Source organism: Physella acuta, unplaced genomic scaffold (assembly GCF_028476545.2).
Source record: "Physella acuta isolate Inbredline_101_S28 unplaced genomic scaffold, ASM2847654v3 ptg000852l, whole genome shotgun sequence".
Lineage (NCBI taxonomy): Eukaryota > Metazoa > Mollusca > Gastropoda > Physidae > Physella > Physella acuta.
In genome coordinates, this window is record NW_026732369.1 from 122,889 (window position 1) to 139,672 (window position 16,784).

Here is a 16,784-nt window from a genome sequence, read left to right on the forward strand (position 1 = left end):
TTCCATGATGTCTTGTTTGTTGTGACACAATCTGCAGGTAATGTTCCCTCCGTACCCTTCATCTGCTTCATTGGCTATTCCGCATATTGTATGGACATCGTTGCCAAAGGATCCACAAGAATGGGCTGCACTACACTATTTTTTCACAAACTATACAGAAACTGTTGGCCACATTATTGTCACGCAACTGGTCAGGGCGTTCCGCCACGGCAGCAGATATGTTAGCTGAGGATATCGTTGCATTTATGGCAACCTCCATTTCTTGTTCAATGTTCTCAAGATCTACCTCAGTAACTATTTTATCGAGAGCCCATATATGGAAACTAACATGGATTTACATTTTTTTCTTTTGACAGCCATCTGCTATGTCTGTCTCATGGTCTGAAGACCTTTTTGGTCCATGTCGCCTTGCATATAGAATGCTATACAAACAAGAGCTAAACAATACGTTACTCTCAATGAAAACGCACCCAGAGTAATGAAAATGCGATCACAACTAAGTCTAGATAGAACATTGGACATACCGGCCAGTGGGCGCATTGGCCGGCTAATGTACAAAATACGCTGTCAAGTTTAAGCGCTTCGGACTTTGGCCAGTACGTCCCGGCCAGTGCGCGCATTGGCCGGCCAATGTACGAAATACGATCTTAGTGCTAAGTTCTTCGGGCTTTGGCCAAGAGAGCCGGCCAATGCGCGGATTGGCCGGCCAATCCGCGCTTTGTCCGCACTTCGGGCTTTGACCGTAACATATATATATATATATATATATATATATATATATATATATATATATATATATATATATATATATATATATATGCTGGCAAGTTGGTTTGTGTGTGTTTAATTCTGTGTGTGTGTGCGTATGTGTGATTCTGTGTGTGTGCATGCGTGTAGGTGTGTACGAGTGAGGTACTTTACTGTATTTTTTGTGGGAACATGATTTTTTGAGTTCTGTTTCATTTTTAAGTAAACTAAATTTCTTATATTACTAAAAAAAAATATCTTATACTTGGATTACCTTTAATTTTTTAGCGACCTCCGATGTCCGAAATTGGTATTTTATTTATAGTTTCTAAAATACCGAGGATACAAATACAGTTTTAAAGGGTGGACGAGAATCACTGGATTTTGTCACATTTTGAGTGATTTCTGATGACTGAAAGTACTATTTTTCTCTTTCTGGCTCATTAAAAAAACAATTAATCTCTCTTTGTCTACACTCTATATATAGGCCTACAGGACGATTTGATTTAAACTTTTCACTTTGGTCAAAACTTGATGATAAAACGATAGTTATTTAGATGTTTAATTACCTTTATAAAAATTAATCTATGTTTTCTTTATAAAACACTATTATTCAGTACTATTATGCACTCAATTTTTACTTTCATTTGGTGCACAATTTTTTTATCTACGCGATTCTATTGTATTTTTTTTAAAATTAATACACGAGAGACTACTCACTTTACTAAATCTGGTGCACATAAACGGTTAATATTAATAAGTGTGGGTCGACTTTGAAAAAGCCTTTGACAAGGTCTGGGAGCAAGGTTTAATTCTAAAGCTAATAAACCATCAAGTATCTCATAACATGCTAAACTGGATCAAAGGTTACCTAAACAACCGAAAAGCATCAGTCTCCGTGCAAGGAGAAAGAAGTCACACTGTAACTATAAAAAATGGAGTCCCTCAAGGAGGAAACTTGTCTCCTACTCTCTTTATCATTTATATAAATGACTTAAATGAAAACATCCCAAGGAGAGTAAAAAAATAGCATGTTTGCAGACGACCTTTCACTAATCAGCACAGAGGAATATATTGGTACCTCAAAATGTCATCTTCAAGAAACACTTGACAAGCTCGGCAAATGGACCAAAAACTGGGGCTTATCTATTAATACCAAGAAAACAACCTATTCAATCTTCACCCTATCAACTAAACATCAAAAAATGAAACTAACCCTTGAAAACCAAGAACTAGAAAAAATGACCACCCCAAATACCTAGGAGTCACTTTTGACACTCGACTTACCTGGAGAAATCAAATAGAAACTACACAAAGCAATGAGATTAAAAGACTTAATCCAATGAGGAAACTGGCAGGAACAGACTGGGGAGCAAATCATCAATCCTGAAAAAAACCAACACCAGCTATGTGAGACCTACGTTAGAATATGGTGCTTCGGCTTGGGGCTCAGCAGCAAAAACAAATATTAGCAAAATTGACAAAGTTCAGAACATTGGTTTGAGAATAATGACAGAAGCCATGAAAACTATACACAAAGCTAGAGGCACTAGAAAACCATAATCTAAAACACAAACTCCAGAAACCCAGTCCATCAAACAGACTACACAGAACAAGTTTCATTAAAAAAGCAAAGAATCTAAAAAAGAAATATGAAATCGCAAATATCATTCCTGAAGCAATAAAAACTCAAAACTTCTCCCCGCCTTGGATCTCCCACTGTCATTTAACCATTATTGACTCAATAGACACCATAGACAAAAAATCTGACCATAATCTAGAAGAACTAAAGAAAATAACAAATAAGCACATTAAGGATCAGTACCCCAGCAATACCTGGATTAAAGTATTCACAGTTGGCTCAGCTGAAGTTGCCACAAAAAATGGCGGGGATGGCGTCCTTATTTAATGGCCAAGCGGATAAAGCCTAGAAAAGTCAATAGCCACAGGCAGCCTATCCGACAATTTTAGGGTAGAAAAAGAAGCTTTAGAGCTTGCAGCAAACCTCCTGTCAGAACACCCTGAATCACCAAATAGTCAGATAGTATTTCTTACAGATGCCAAATCTGTCCTGCAATCCCTAAAAAAATCCAGAGTCCTATACTCAAACACTTAGGACAGCACTAGAAAGGCTAATAAAAACCTGCAGCAGAATTGTACTGCAGTGGATCCCGGGCCACTGCCAGATCCAGGGTAACGGGATTGCAGACTAGCTGGGGGAAAGAAACCACAACCGGAAATCCCGTTACACCCAAAAAGAAATAAAAAGAATAATAAAATACAAACAAACGCACACCCTCTCTACAATAAAGAGGATGGCTATTATAATTTGACACGAAAACAACAATGCATAATCTTTCGACTTAGAACAGGCCATAACAGACTAAATCAACACGTGCATAAAAAACTGAAGGTTGGGTGTGGCGAGATGTGCCCTTGTGGCAGGGCCCCGGAAAATACGGAGCACGTCCTTCAGGAATGCTCTTTGTATAGCCAGGCACGAGTCAGACACAGGCCCCTTCCCACTCCACTCAGGGAAAATTATATGGGGCGCCTGCCAACCTGGAGACCACAGTCTGGTTTGTTCACGAAGTTGTACTTGTTGTCTGAATCCTCCACCATATTTTCAATTAAGAACGAAGAAGAAGAAGAAGATAAGAGCTCAATCGCCAACTGAGTAAGTCATTTTCGAGTTTGTAATTAAATGCTCTACAAAATGACAAATTCTAAAGTCCTATAAAAACATAACATCTTTTTAATAAAACACTGTAAGTAATTACTACATTTTCATTTTTATTTAGCTAGTGGGCCTTCAATATCTGCATTCAAACTATGCATCGACAATAAATAGACAATAGAATATCTTTTAATGATTATCTTGTTCCATTTTATAGACATCTTACAAAAGAAAATGCAAAGCAACCTGCCAAGTTATAAATTTTATTTTCTAAATACGTAGATCTATATTACTATACACTAACCCAAATGCACAGGTTTATGCCCATAACAAATCATGTTAAGTGACTTGATGGTACATTCTAATTTTCACAAAATTACGTATCTATAAGCTCTACATTTATATTAGTATTTAGCTGTGGTTTTGTTATAATATTTGTCATATTTTTTCTTTAAATCAAATCTACCTCATCACTGCTTATAAGCCCATACCTTATAAACCCACCCTACCTACAGATCCTTGAAACACCATTTCATAACACATTTTGATTTTCAGGTTTGAGAACAAAAATTTAATTAGACGTTTTTTGTAATGTATAAGTAAATCATCATAAAATAACAAAAGTACATGACTGAAAGAAGTATTGCTATTGTAAATCTGTATCTGTCCTCATAAGCCGATGATGAAAACTGTAATACTAAAGCAAATATGGTACGGTAAACTGACTCTGAGGCAAAAAAATGTCATAAAAATATAACAAAGGTGACAAATAAATGGGGATCTTGCGCACATGGGCTTTTTATAAAATTATTGTGATAGTTATATGTAAATGTACTCTTATTTATCAATATATATATATATATATATATATATATATATATATATATATATATATATATATATATATATGATGCAATATCTACTGTATTGTACAGTTTGATGACTGTTTTGGTAACAAATCAGCTTTCCGTATCAGCTCATTAGTTTCTTCCAGAAACAATTTCAAATTCTCCGTATTGGGATCTGGGTCAGATTGTTTAATATCATTGCGCATTCTTGAAATCAGTAGAAGGTTTTGTGTTGTTGTTTTCATACTGTTCCATTTCTATTGTTAAATTATTAATCGTTTCCATAAACTTTTTTTCAATACTTTTTTTATCTGCATCAAAAGCCAACTGTTTGCGTGCTAGGGCGGCAGATTTAAATTCTTTCTCAGCTGTGTAAGGATTTTTATTGGCCCGCCATGCTTGAACCCTCGCTATCAGGGTTTCTGCTTGGGTAACTCTGGGTGAGTTCTTTTCATAGCCTCCCCAGTTTGTGATTAAAAATATTCGCTTGTCGCACTCTTTGTAAAGTTCTTTGAACTTACCAGTAGAGGTCTCGCAGAATTCTTTAAATGAGATGGTTCCCTCGTAGTTATCCCCGTGTGTCATAACCAAATAACAGTGTTCTTTGAAAACACCTGATCCAAAAATTGTTTTAAGCTGTTCAATAATTGTTGCATCTTCCTTTGTAAATATGTCAGGTCTTAAAACAAGCAACAATGCATCTACTTTAGGACATTCTTTCATTAGCTCCTCCATGTGTTTTACAGTAATTACAGTATCTTTATTTGAATCATAATCAGCATTAAATAGTCCTCTTGTATCAAGGATAGTATGTGTAAATTCTTTTCCTTTTTTTTCTCCATTTTCAACTAATTTAGTACACGAGTATAGACTACTTGATACGTCAAACTTTTCTCTCCCTAAAATACTGTTGCCTGTTGCACTTTTGCCATATCCAGTTCTTCCTATCAGCACAATTTTAAGATCTTTTTTGCTGGACATTTCACCTATAAAGTAAACGTACGCCTAATTATGTTTATGTAATCAAAAACTCTGTAATAGATATTAAATTTCAATAAGATCTTCTTCAAGCATCATCAAATTTCTACTATGTTTAAATAAATCATAAGTCATCGTGCAGTGTAGAATTACTTTTTATTAAAAAACAATCAAGCACGTTACACTTTCATTGGATATTTTAAGATAATTAATTTTAATTTAAAAAAAAATAGTATTAAAAACCGCAAAATTTTGTTAGACTGTCACTATATCTTGTACGGGATACCAGCGGCGTAGCTACCGTAAAGCTAACGTCAACAAGGCATAGGAAAGTATGGGCCCTTTTCCCTCTCTAAAATATAAAATTTTTACATTAGAATTTTCATATTTTTGTGTTAAATAAACCGGGAGTGATCTCCCCTAAACTTTCTCGAATATTTTTATATAAAATAACAGGGGATGGGAACTCGGGCTGTAGACATGATTTTTAATCTATTTTAAATACTTAAAGTTTTAAAAATAGAGTACAATCTCGTAGACAAATTAATTGCACACCAAGTGAACGCCAAATAAAAAAAAGTGCATAATAGTGCGCAATATTATTAGTATTTTAAAAATTTACATTAGTTTTTTGAGAAATCGGAAGTAGCGTAAATTACTACTTCCGGTCAACGGAAATTACTCAAAATTTAATAGAAGGTAGAGAATTAGATCGTTTACTCACTTGCGAAATTTCATTTATCTATCTGAAATAGTACTCAAGTTATAGGCTTTTGAAAAATTCAAAGTAGGAAAAGTAGCACTTCTGGTTATCGGAAATCGCTCAAAAGTTGATACTGATCTACGATTTTGATAAAATACTTATATATGAAATTTCATCAACCTAGTTGTAACGGTACTCAAGTTGTCGTGTTTACACACGGACACACACACACACACACAGACAGACACACAGACATAGGGACAAGATTGCAAAATTATGTTTTTCCGTATCAGTGAGGTGTAAAACGTCGAGATTTGTAAAAATCTCGATTTTTTTTTTGCACGATTACAAGACTTTCTCTATACTTCGTATATACGAGAAAGTAAAAAAAAAAGAATATGGAAATCCAGCTTCTTTTGTTTTGTGAAAATAATCAAATGTTCCAAAAAAGGCCCACAGACCTTTGTTTTTGTACAGGCAGTGGCATTCAGTGGGAGAGGAAGGGAGGTCGTACAGGGCCCATCGGTATTGATAACACTACAGGCATTATTTTTTTGTCGGGCAAACGTTGAGATAATTAGAATATACAGAAACTTGAACAGTGAATCTTGTGTAAGATTGGCATCCGGCACCCGTTAATTGCCACGTATTGCTACAAATCTTTAGTAACATGGAAACGCTCCACCCCGCCCCCACAAACCTGCACCCCCACCTCCCTCTCAACTCTCTGTCCTCATCGAAATTCCTTCCATTCATGATTAAAATTTGGTCGTGGGCAGTGTTTCACAACAAGCTAAGTCAAACCTTTGTCAATGTTTTTCTACTAGTTTTAATCCTAACAAAATTTTGTTTTGCTCTTATTTAATAACGAGAAAAATGGCCCGTTGAGGAAGGATACAACGGGCGCTAGGTTGATAGTGCTGTCTATTTTCTCGGTACTTTAATTTATACAAAATATAGTCATAGGCATATCAATAAACCATGCACCTAATCTCATTCATGACAAAAGTCGCATTTAGAGTTTCTTTCAGGCAACTCTACTTGGGATGAGGGGGCTTCGCCCCCCTTCCCCCCCCCCCCCACACACACTCCAAAACATGTCTACCGTCCCATTCAACGAAATATAATTATATACTTTTTCCAGTGTCCGCCCCCTCCCAAAAAATTCTACCCCCGCCCCCGAAAATTTCAAGTACCCCCACACCTCTCCGGGGAGGAAAAAGTCTGAAAGAAACACTGGTCGCATTTGTAGATCATACAAACTAAAGGAAGAATCTGGGCGGGGCTTCGCCCCTACCGGAAGAGATGCTTGAAAAAAAAAACTGCACGCTAAACAACTTTTAGATTAGAAAAAGTTCCCCCCTCCGGGGAGGAAAAAGTCTGAAAGAAACACTGGTGTCGCGCTTAGCCACTACCCGAAGAATTGCATTAAAGAAATTGCAAGAAAACCACTTTTTAGATTAGACACATTAATTAGGCGGTAATTTTATTATAGAGTATCGATGAAGAAATTTCTTTTGAGTTGGGGAGGGGGGGGCTCAGACGTTCTAACGCGGGGGTGGGGCTTCGCCCCTACCCGAAGAATTGTATGAAAGAAACTCTTCACACAAACCACTTAGATTAGACAAAATTGCCTTTTTATTCAATGTTTACTCGAGAATCAATGACGTCATATTACTGTGTGCATTCTCCGGCTTGATATTATTTTCTACTCTATGCTCAATACGACGTCATATTTCGTTTTTCGAATTACTATGCATGTTTTTAATTTGCTTGTGTTTTCTCTAGAGCGTTCTTGTCAGATACATACATACACAGATAGATAGATACACAGACAGCGAACCTATTATTATAGATATGCCGCTACTAAAAAAATTGTTTTGTCTATCTGCCTTATCTTAATTCATTAATACAAAAATGATTAAATCGTCTTGAAACATTGGGATGTAGTTTAGAATACTTCAGACAAACCTCAACTAACCGTGAAATGCTTACCACTCGAAGAGAAGCTACAAAGAAACTCCTATAAAGTTTTCTGCCATTAAATTATTTTAAATTCGTTCGGAGGGCAGCGCATTAATGCTGTTTGGTTTGCCACCCCTGAGCAGAGTTACAGCCGCTTTCTTAGTTTATTGGGTGTCCTGCACAAGTGATCAAGGTTATTGCTTAATTCAACGGTCAAACTGCATAGGCGCACCGGCCGGCACCACGGGTTCCCCCGTGAGCACTACGGAACATATATTTGTTTTAATGAGCGCCATGCCATGGGGATACTGAGGGCTAATATTATCGATGACTAAATAAAATAAGGGATGTTCTCCGGCAGAGGTAGCCTATTCGAATTGGCGCCCCGAGTCTCTCCTTTAGGATGATTTTTTAAAACAAGTTGTAGATATACCCGTTGGGTCAGTAACTTGGCCATCCTAAGTATCGAACATACAGAAGCAGCTAAAATTGACCTCAAGGAGCAAATTTTTAAAATTGTATTTGGTTAGTGTCGTCACAAGGTACCTGTGCTTTTATTGAGTGTCACCCAACCCACATAAAAGTAATATTAAATCAAAGGTGTTTAACCTTACGGGGTACTATATAATAATACCGTATAAATACACAAATTAGGACGTATAAAATACAAAATTTATAGATTGACCAAGGGGCACAGTGATAATATTTCCATCACAGCCCGAAAATGCTAGCTACGCCACTGCGGCATCAGCGGATAGTGGTTTGGGGTATTGTTAACCAAATCTCAAGAGTTTAGTTCTGGATATCGACGTGGCAAATCCGACAGTCCATCAAGTGTCAGCAGGCGATTGATTTCTGTCTCACTGGACTATTCAGTATTAATAAATAAATGTTTTAAACGTCATATTCCTTTGCTCTATCTCTATCTCTATCTCTATCTCTATCTCTATCTCTATCTCTATCTCTATCTCTATCTCTATCTCTATCTCTATCTCTATCTCTATCTCTATCTCTATCTCTATCTCTATCTCTATCTCTATCTCTATCTCTATCTCTATCTCTATCTCTATCTCTATCTCTATCTCTATCTCTATCTCTATCTCTATCTCTATCTCTATCTCTATCTCTATCTCTATCTCTATCTCTATCTCTATCTCTATCTCTATCTCTATCTCTATCTCTATCTCTATCTCTATCTCTATCTCTATCGCAACTAAATATTTAGAAGTAGCTTTTACCTTTTCTGTTTTCCATCTTGGGTTGTAAAACCAAATAGCACAACCTGTTGCGGACTACTTCCAGAAAATGTTCATGTCTATCATAACATCACAGTTTGCTGTCAAATAATAAAAGACAAAATGTATACATATCATCAAACATAAAAAATAACCCATATAAACACAACTTTTAAAGTAAATATTTCTAAACATTAGTTGTTGTTTTGTATTCAGCATTTTGCATGGCAGGCCTAAGTTCACTTTTTTAAAATGCGTTTTACACAAAAACATTTACCGAGTCTTAGTTGCATAAATTCCTCTCACATAGAGCAAAATATTGAGGAGTCTCTCTATTTCTTCAAAAATCATTCTTCAGCACGCGTCCATATTAAGACGTAATGTTTATTTCCTGAAAAAGATTTAATCGTTTTTAAATCGAGATTACCTGGAAATATATGCGGGCAGCGGCAGGGAGAGGGGCTAACGTTTTTAAGAAAGGTACAATATGAAAAAGAAGTAAAATATAATAGTGGCACAGAAAATCATTATTTTTAATTTATCATAAGAAATTTACTAGTAATGGTTAAATAAGTATTACCCAATTTTAAGATCATAAGAAATTTACTAATAACGTTAATTACGCAACAACCAATTTAAATATCATAACAAATTGACTAGTTACGTTAATTACGCAATAAACAATTTCAATATCATACAAAATTTACTAGTAACGTTTAATTGAATGATAAGCAATTTAAAAGAAAGAAAGTATAACATACATCGCATGCACCTATAACCTGGTGGATGTTCTTGGTTTTTGAGATGAGGACGTTTCTATCCTGGTAAACTTAAACACGTAAGACATCGGTAGCCATTTACTAGATATAAGTATTTAGTATAGCATACATCGCAGACGGGCGGAAATAGATGACCGGTTTAAAGACAGACGGCTTCAACTAGTAGCGTTTTTTTCTGCCCCGTGATCAGTGTTTCTTCCAGACATTTTTCTCCGGGGGGGGGGCACTTGAAATTTTCGGGGGGGGGGCGGTAGACCTTCTTCGGGGGGGGGGTGGCGGACACTGTTAAAAGTATATATTTTCTATATAAATTATATAAATTTCATTTCGTTCGGGGGGGGGGGGCGGTAGACCTTCTTCGGGGGGGGAGGGGGGTGGCGGACACTGTTAAAAGTATATATTTTCTATATAAATTATATAAATTTTATTTCGTTCGGGGGGGGGGCGGTAAAAAATTTTCGGGGGGGGGGGGGGGGGCAAAGCCCCCCTCGAAGAGATGCCTGGAAGAAACTCTGCCCGTGACCAGGGCCACTAGTGCAAGGGGCTAAAATTTTCTAGTTCTCACGTATTGGGTTGAATAACTAGTCTAGAGATTAGTCTCTCTCTCTCTCTCTCTCTCTCTCTCTCTCTCTCTCTCCTCTCTCTCTCTCTCGATTCAAAGATGCTTTGGATCAGTGGCGTCGTTAGGTCTGGCGGGTGTCACCCGGTGCGGTAAATAATGGTGTGTCCCCCCCCCCCCCATAAAGAATATTATGTGTATATGTATTTTCAATATATATATATATATATATATATATATATATATATATATATATATATATATATATATATATATATATATATATATATATATATATATATATATATATATATATATCTTCTATCTTCTATCTATCTATATATATATAAAGCAATGTATGTTTGTGTGTGTGTGTGTGTGTCTGTTTGTTTGTTTGTTTGTATTTTATGCATTACTACATCTCTTATCACATCGCCGTGAAACTTTGGGAAGTTGTTGAGAATATTCCTGGGGAGGTTTCTGCGCAAAAAAAAATTTCAAATTCGCCGGGGTGGCCCCCCGGCAGGGCGCGATTTGTTTTTTCTCAATATGCGGTATATAAAAATAAAAATCGATTTTGGTTTGACAGCGTTTACCCGATAACCATGAGACTTTAGGGAGTTGATTAGAACTCTCTCAGAAAGGGTTCTGTACAAAAATCATTTTTAATTTCGCAAGGGCGGCGCCACGGGAGGGTGCGATTTTTCTCAATATACGGTATATAAAAATAATAAAAGTGAATAGCCGTGACACTGTTCACATGATCGCCATAAAACTTTGGGAAAATGTTGAAAACATTCATGGGGAGGTTTGTGCGCTAAAACAATTTTCAAATTTGCAGTGGTGGCGCCCTGGCAGGGCCCGATTTTTTTTCTCTCTCTATATATATGGTATATAAAAATAAAAGTCGATTGCGGTCTCACAACGTTCATCCGATAGCCATCAAAGTTCAGGGCCTTGATTAGAACACTCCAGGGAAGGGTTCTGTAAAAAATAATTTTTAATTTCGCAAGGGCGGCGCCACGGAATGGTGGGATTTTTCTCAATATACGGTATTTAAAAATAAAAGACGATTGCGGGTCGACGCAATTTATCCCGGTGCCATAAAACTTTAGGTAGTTGATGAATACTCCAGAGAAGTTTTCTGTGGTGGGAGGGGGGAATAGGGATGGGTGGGTGGTGTGGGCGGGGAAATTTAATTTTGACTGGGGGCGGCCCCCCGGCAGGATGCAATTTGGCGCCCTGGTCTTTCCCGTGAGCGCTATGGTGAATACGTTCGGTCTAAACAGTGTCATAGACAATAAATAGGATGGGGCGTTACAAACGCTTACTAAATTGGATCAGGCGTGTCCTCTGGCGCTCTGTTAGGGTGCGATTAGGCTGCAAATAAAAATGTCTGTTTCGGTCCCCAAAGGCTCACATGGGCCGCTGAGGGCCATGTAATACGTTTTATTTTAATAATCAGAAAAATTAACCAAGGTTAGATTATTAACCGGGATGTTTCTTTTCGTCCGTAAAAAAAAAACCAAATAGTTTCGTCACTTTGCGAATGATGCAATTAGCATCTATTTTTAGATAATCCAAACAGAAATTGAGATCGAGCATCTAAGAATAGACCATTAGTAACGCTAACATATTGCATCAGTCACACTGATGTTTGAAACGCGTCAAATAATTTTTTTTACGTGTTTAGTAACAAATCCCGTAATTGTGTGTCACTTTAGTGAATGACGAAATCTGCATCCTTGTTAACAGGATGCTATTTTAAGGAGCCAGGGGTCGTACGCCGCGCCTATGCAGTAGTGTACTCGGGGGGGGGGGGCTCCTGAGAGCGGGCCTCTACGTCTCTAACACATGGGCGGTCACCGAAGTGTGTTCTACCATATTATTTCGGTGAGTGATTAATTTACACTCAAGGTTTTTATGCGGTTGTGTAGGTAAACCCGTGTACTGATATTTATGATCCAAGCGCAGGCATTGTTTACATTTAAATAACTCATTTTTAGAAAAGAAGGTCACGCGTGATTGGTAACGCGTTGGTGAAATCCTTCTAATATATTTCGTCAAACTTTCTTCTAGCCCCGCGGCAACGCGCGGGGTTCGGGTACGCTAGTATATATATGCTAGGCATGCTGCCCAGCTTCGCTTAGGCTTTCGAAAACATTGAGAATTTGAATGCTTAATTAATTCGCCCGAGGGTCGGTCCACGACCTCAAGAGTTATGAAGAGGTTCCTCCGTGGACATTTTTTTTCGATTTATAGCTCATATAAGGTACCGGTCAGTCGAGGTCAGTTTTGACCCCCTCATCGTAGACTTTTCGGCCAACCGGCCCCCGTGCTCTGTCGCCCCAAGGCAAGATCCTGCCAAATTTGAAGCGCCTGCGGCGCCGGGAAGTGCCTTATCGGACACCCGACAATCTAGATCTAGATCTAGAATCCTAATTGAATTTTTTTTTTTTTAAGTTTTGTCCGAGCAAAATAAAAAAAAAATACATTAACCAAGTTGACTTGGTGGGTCTCGAACCCGCACCACCTGCGTGGTTTATAGTACACTAACATCTCCGCTATTTAGGCACCTTATAAAATACAGAGAATGAAAGACGTATTTTAAAATCTTAAGTTACGCGAATATGCCTATTCTTTCAAATTAATTTTTTTATCCCAAATTAGCCAGTTCCAAACAAAGATTTTGTATTAATAAATGTTATGAGTTTAGGCCGGAAAAATTGTATTGTATACATTTCATAGTGTACGTAGATCTAAATCAAATTTGAATGAAATAGTTCATTTCTTTTTTATTCTAAACACGGCAGATGACGTCATTAGTAAGCAATAGTGTCGTCACAGTTTTATGCGTTCTTTTACACATCTATTAATGCTTTTCTGGTTGCATAAATAATACTGTTTCTCTACATTCGAATACGCCTTTATTTTATATTTTTCTTCTTTAAATAAAATTGTGGTTATACATTTAAAACATCTAACATATTATTTTCAACAAAAGTCCGTATAAAGTTCTCCATATATTGCTGCCGTTTCTGACGTGATGTCCGGCGAAAAATTTTTGCGGACAGAGAGAGAGAGAGAGAGAGAGATGTGCGAACTTGGCCCATTATAGTATTAGATAGGTGACCCGTCAAAAGAGCGCACAACAAAAGAGCGCCGAATTAAGAGCGCAGGCAAAAGATAGCCGACATAAGAGCGCCGACAAAAGAGCGCAGACAAAAGAGCCCCGGCATAAGAGCGCAGTCAATTAAAACAATACATGTTGTACGCTAAACGAATATGATATTGTTTACACTTGTTTTAATTAAACAATTGGCGGTACGATAAAACGACGTGTTTATTTATATATATTATGATTAATATGTTCTGAATACAGTTTGAAAATATTTCTAATCCAAGAATCATTGAGACGTTCGAATCACAGAAAGGGAAGGTTATATTAATCGAAGGCTACAGAAATAGAAAGGACAAAGCAAATGCTGATTGAAGAACGACATGATGATGCTGCAAGAAAGATGGCTGCCGAGCTAGATCTAGTCCTGCCGAAATTATGCCACTGGTAGATTATTGGGAGGATAGTTTCATAGGGAGACAAAGGAGAAACCGTTGAGGTGACCCACGCTTCGCTCTTGCTATTTGGAATGTCCATAATCGTGTCGCTGAAAATCTACCCCGTACAAACAACTAATTCGAGGCATGGCATCGCGCATTCCAACAAACAGTAGATTGTAATCATCCTTCCGTTTTTAAGTTGATCAACCAGTTTCGTCTGGAACAAGGTCACATCCAATTCGATCTGGTAATACGTCATCTAGCGGGAGTTAATCAACCAGAACCTTCAAAGAACAAATATATTCAGCTGAACCGAAGATTGCAGGCGATTGCTTCAACCTATGCTTATGATTCAATGATGGACTACCTACGAGGTAAAGCTCACAATAAAAAGTTAACATCAAACGGAGCCTTCTGATCCGAGTTAATGTTCTTGTTCCTATTTATTAAATATTGTTTTTCTATCTTTCGTTTGCGCTCTTATGTCGGCGCTCTTTTGTCGGGAAATTAGTGCGCTCTTATGTCGGCGCTCTTATGTCAGCGCTCTTTTGTCGTGCGCTCTTTTGACGGGGTGCCATATATATATATATATATATATATATATATATATATATATATATATATATATATATATATATATAATGTATTTAAATGTTTTTGAGTTTACGCATTTTTGGACTAAACTTCGTCTTCTTTTTTTTATGTATTGGAAAATGAGTAAAATAGCAACCAATACTTTTTACAACGTTTGAATCCGATTGAAGCTATTTGCCTCTAATGGGTATACTAAATGTGTAATTAAATTATTATAATGTTACATATTTAATTGCATAACATACACAATTTCAAGATTAAATTGATTTAAGAACTGAATTGATTGTTTCAAAACGTTTGGCAACTAGTTTCATGGCTGAGTCAAAATGTGTCAATGATGCAAGTCAACCAATTCTATGTAAATGTTGCTGGCTTTTTATTCTCAATTAATATGTAGATTTGTAAATTTCCAATGTGTTTGCATCCTGATCCACTACGGTGGACGTTGTATTTAGTATCACTTCCCCCTAACCTTATTGTAAAGTGGCGTCAACTTTTATTTAAATTCACCTAGAAATGCATTAATGGGCCTAATTCTAACAGTTATTAATTTAATTAGAAAAGTCATTGCTTTTGTAGAAAATTATTAAATTTGCTGTCATCAGTTGTCGATCGCCATATCAGTAACTAAAATTCTCAACAAAAACTTTTCCTTACAAAAATGTTGAAAGTTTAGTCGGTAACACCCTCCCACGATGGGATAGCTTTAACGTCATGGAGTCATCTCCCCCTCACCCACTCTTGTCCGGATTTGTAAACTTGGCTTTTACAAGACTATTAAAACTCTAATTAATCATTCATTTAACTGTAGTTATCTTTTTTTTCTCTATTTTTTTTTTGCCTTTTTAGCCTTGGTGTCAACCACCTAAAAGGTGTCACCCGGTGCGGTCCAAACCCCCAGAACCCCCCCCCCCCCCCCCCCCTCCCCATCGCGACGTCTCTACTTTGGGTAAAACCTGACTCGAAAAACGGCTTTTTAATTCACCAATAAACGACATAAGTCTCTTGTCCCGTTCATAACATTTTACTGTGAATGGTTCGGATAACGTTTGCAGATATCCATAGAAATATATGTAGTAATGTCCACGGTCCAGTGGCGTAGGCAGTGGGGGGGGGGTTAGGGGGGTCATAATCCCCCCCACAGACCCCTCGGTGTATATATAAAAAGTTTGAGGGGGGTGCAAATCGAAAGTTTGAGCGGGGGGGGGGTGCAAATCGAAAGTTTGTCCCCGTGTTAAAATTGGAACCCCCCCCCCCCCCGCCCCTTGACACGATCCTGGCTACGCCACTGCCACGGTCGTACAAGCATCTTGACTATTGCCGCTGAATCTTATATACATTCAATAAAATAATAAAATAAATACTTTCATTTACATTGCAATTATTGCGTAGCAGAAATTAAGTTATTGAAAAACTGCTCATTTAAACCTTTACGCAGTAAACAATTTAAACAGAATTAAACGATCAAGACTCTTGTCCTGCCAGCTACAAATAACTAAACACGTTATATTATATTTCACTATTTTACCTAGTTTTAAATTTACATCTTAGATCTTCAAAAATTTTAACCAAAATTTTAACTCTACAGTATGCTATTTCTTTGTTTATTTCCAAAAGCAATCTTTTGAATTTTAGATCTAAATTATCATTGATAGAATAAAATAATCTTACTATATATATATATATATATATATATATATATATATATATATATATATATATATATATATATATATAAATATATATATATATATATATAGATACATATATATATATATATAGATATATATATAATTACATTTTATTTTGAAACATAAAAATAGGTACAAAAACAATGTAGTGATTCTCTCAAATAATTTACCGCATTTACCTTTCTTGAACAATTCAACACTGGATAGAGATGCATACGATACACGTCTCTTTATCGTTAGATGTCTGGGAATTTTAATATTATCCTGACGTAAAACACACAGTGACATATTTTTTTTAACTTCAGAACAAGGATAAAGTGTCATTCATGCGCGACAGAAGAAACACAATGGCACGTCTTCTTCAAACAAGACAACCTCCTGTGTTCGTGACATGCCCCACCCAACTGAACGCTTTGGTCTATAGAGGACATTTTTTTTCAAACACTAGAT

General features: G+C 36.9%; 1 protein-coding gene across 1 annotated transcript; it reads right to left on the reverse strand.

Moving 5' to 3' along the window:
* Positions 1-4,467: 4,467 nt before the first annotated feature.
* LOC131952097 (GTPase IMAP family member 5-like) lies at positions 4,468-16,583 on the reverse strand. Its single transcript, XM_059314611.1, has 4 exons — positions 16,514-16,583; positions 9,431-9,544; positions 9,157-9,254; positions 4,468-5,258 (listed from the first exon to the last, which is right to left on the reverse strand). Exons 3-4 carry the CDS (start codon positions 9,170-9,172, stop codon positions 4,468-4,470), a joined length of 807 nt encoding a protein of 268 aa, XP_059170594.1. The 5' UTR covers positions 9,173-9,254; positions 9,431-9,544; positions 16,514-16,583.
* Positions 16,584-16,784: the final 201 nt, after the last annotated feature.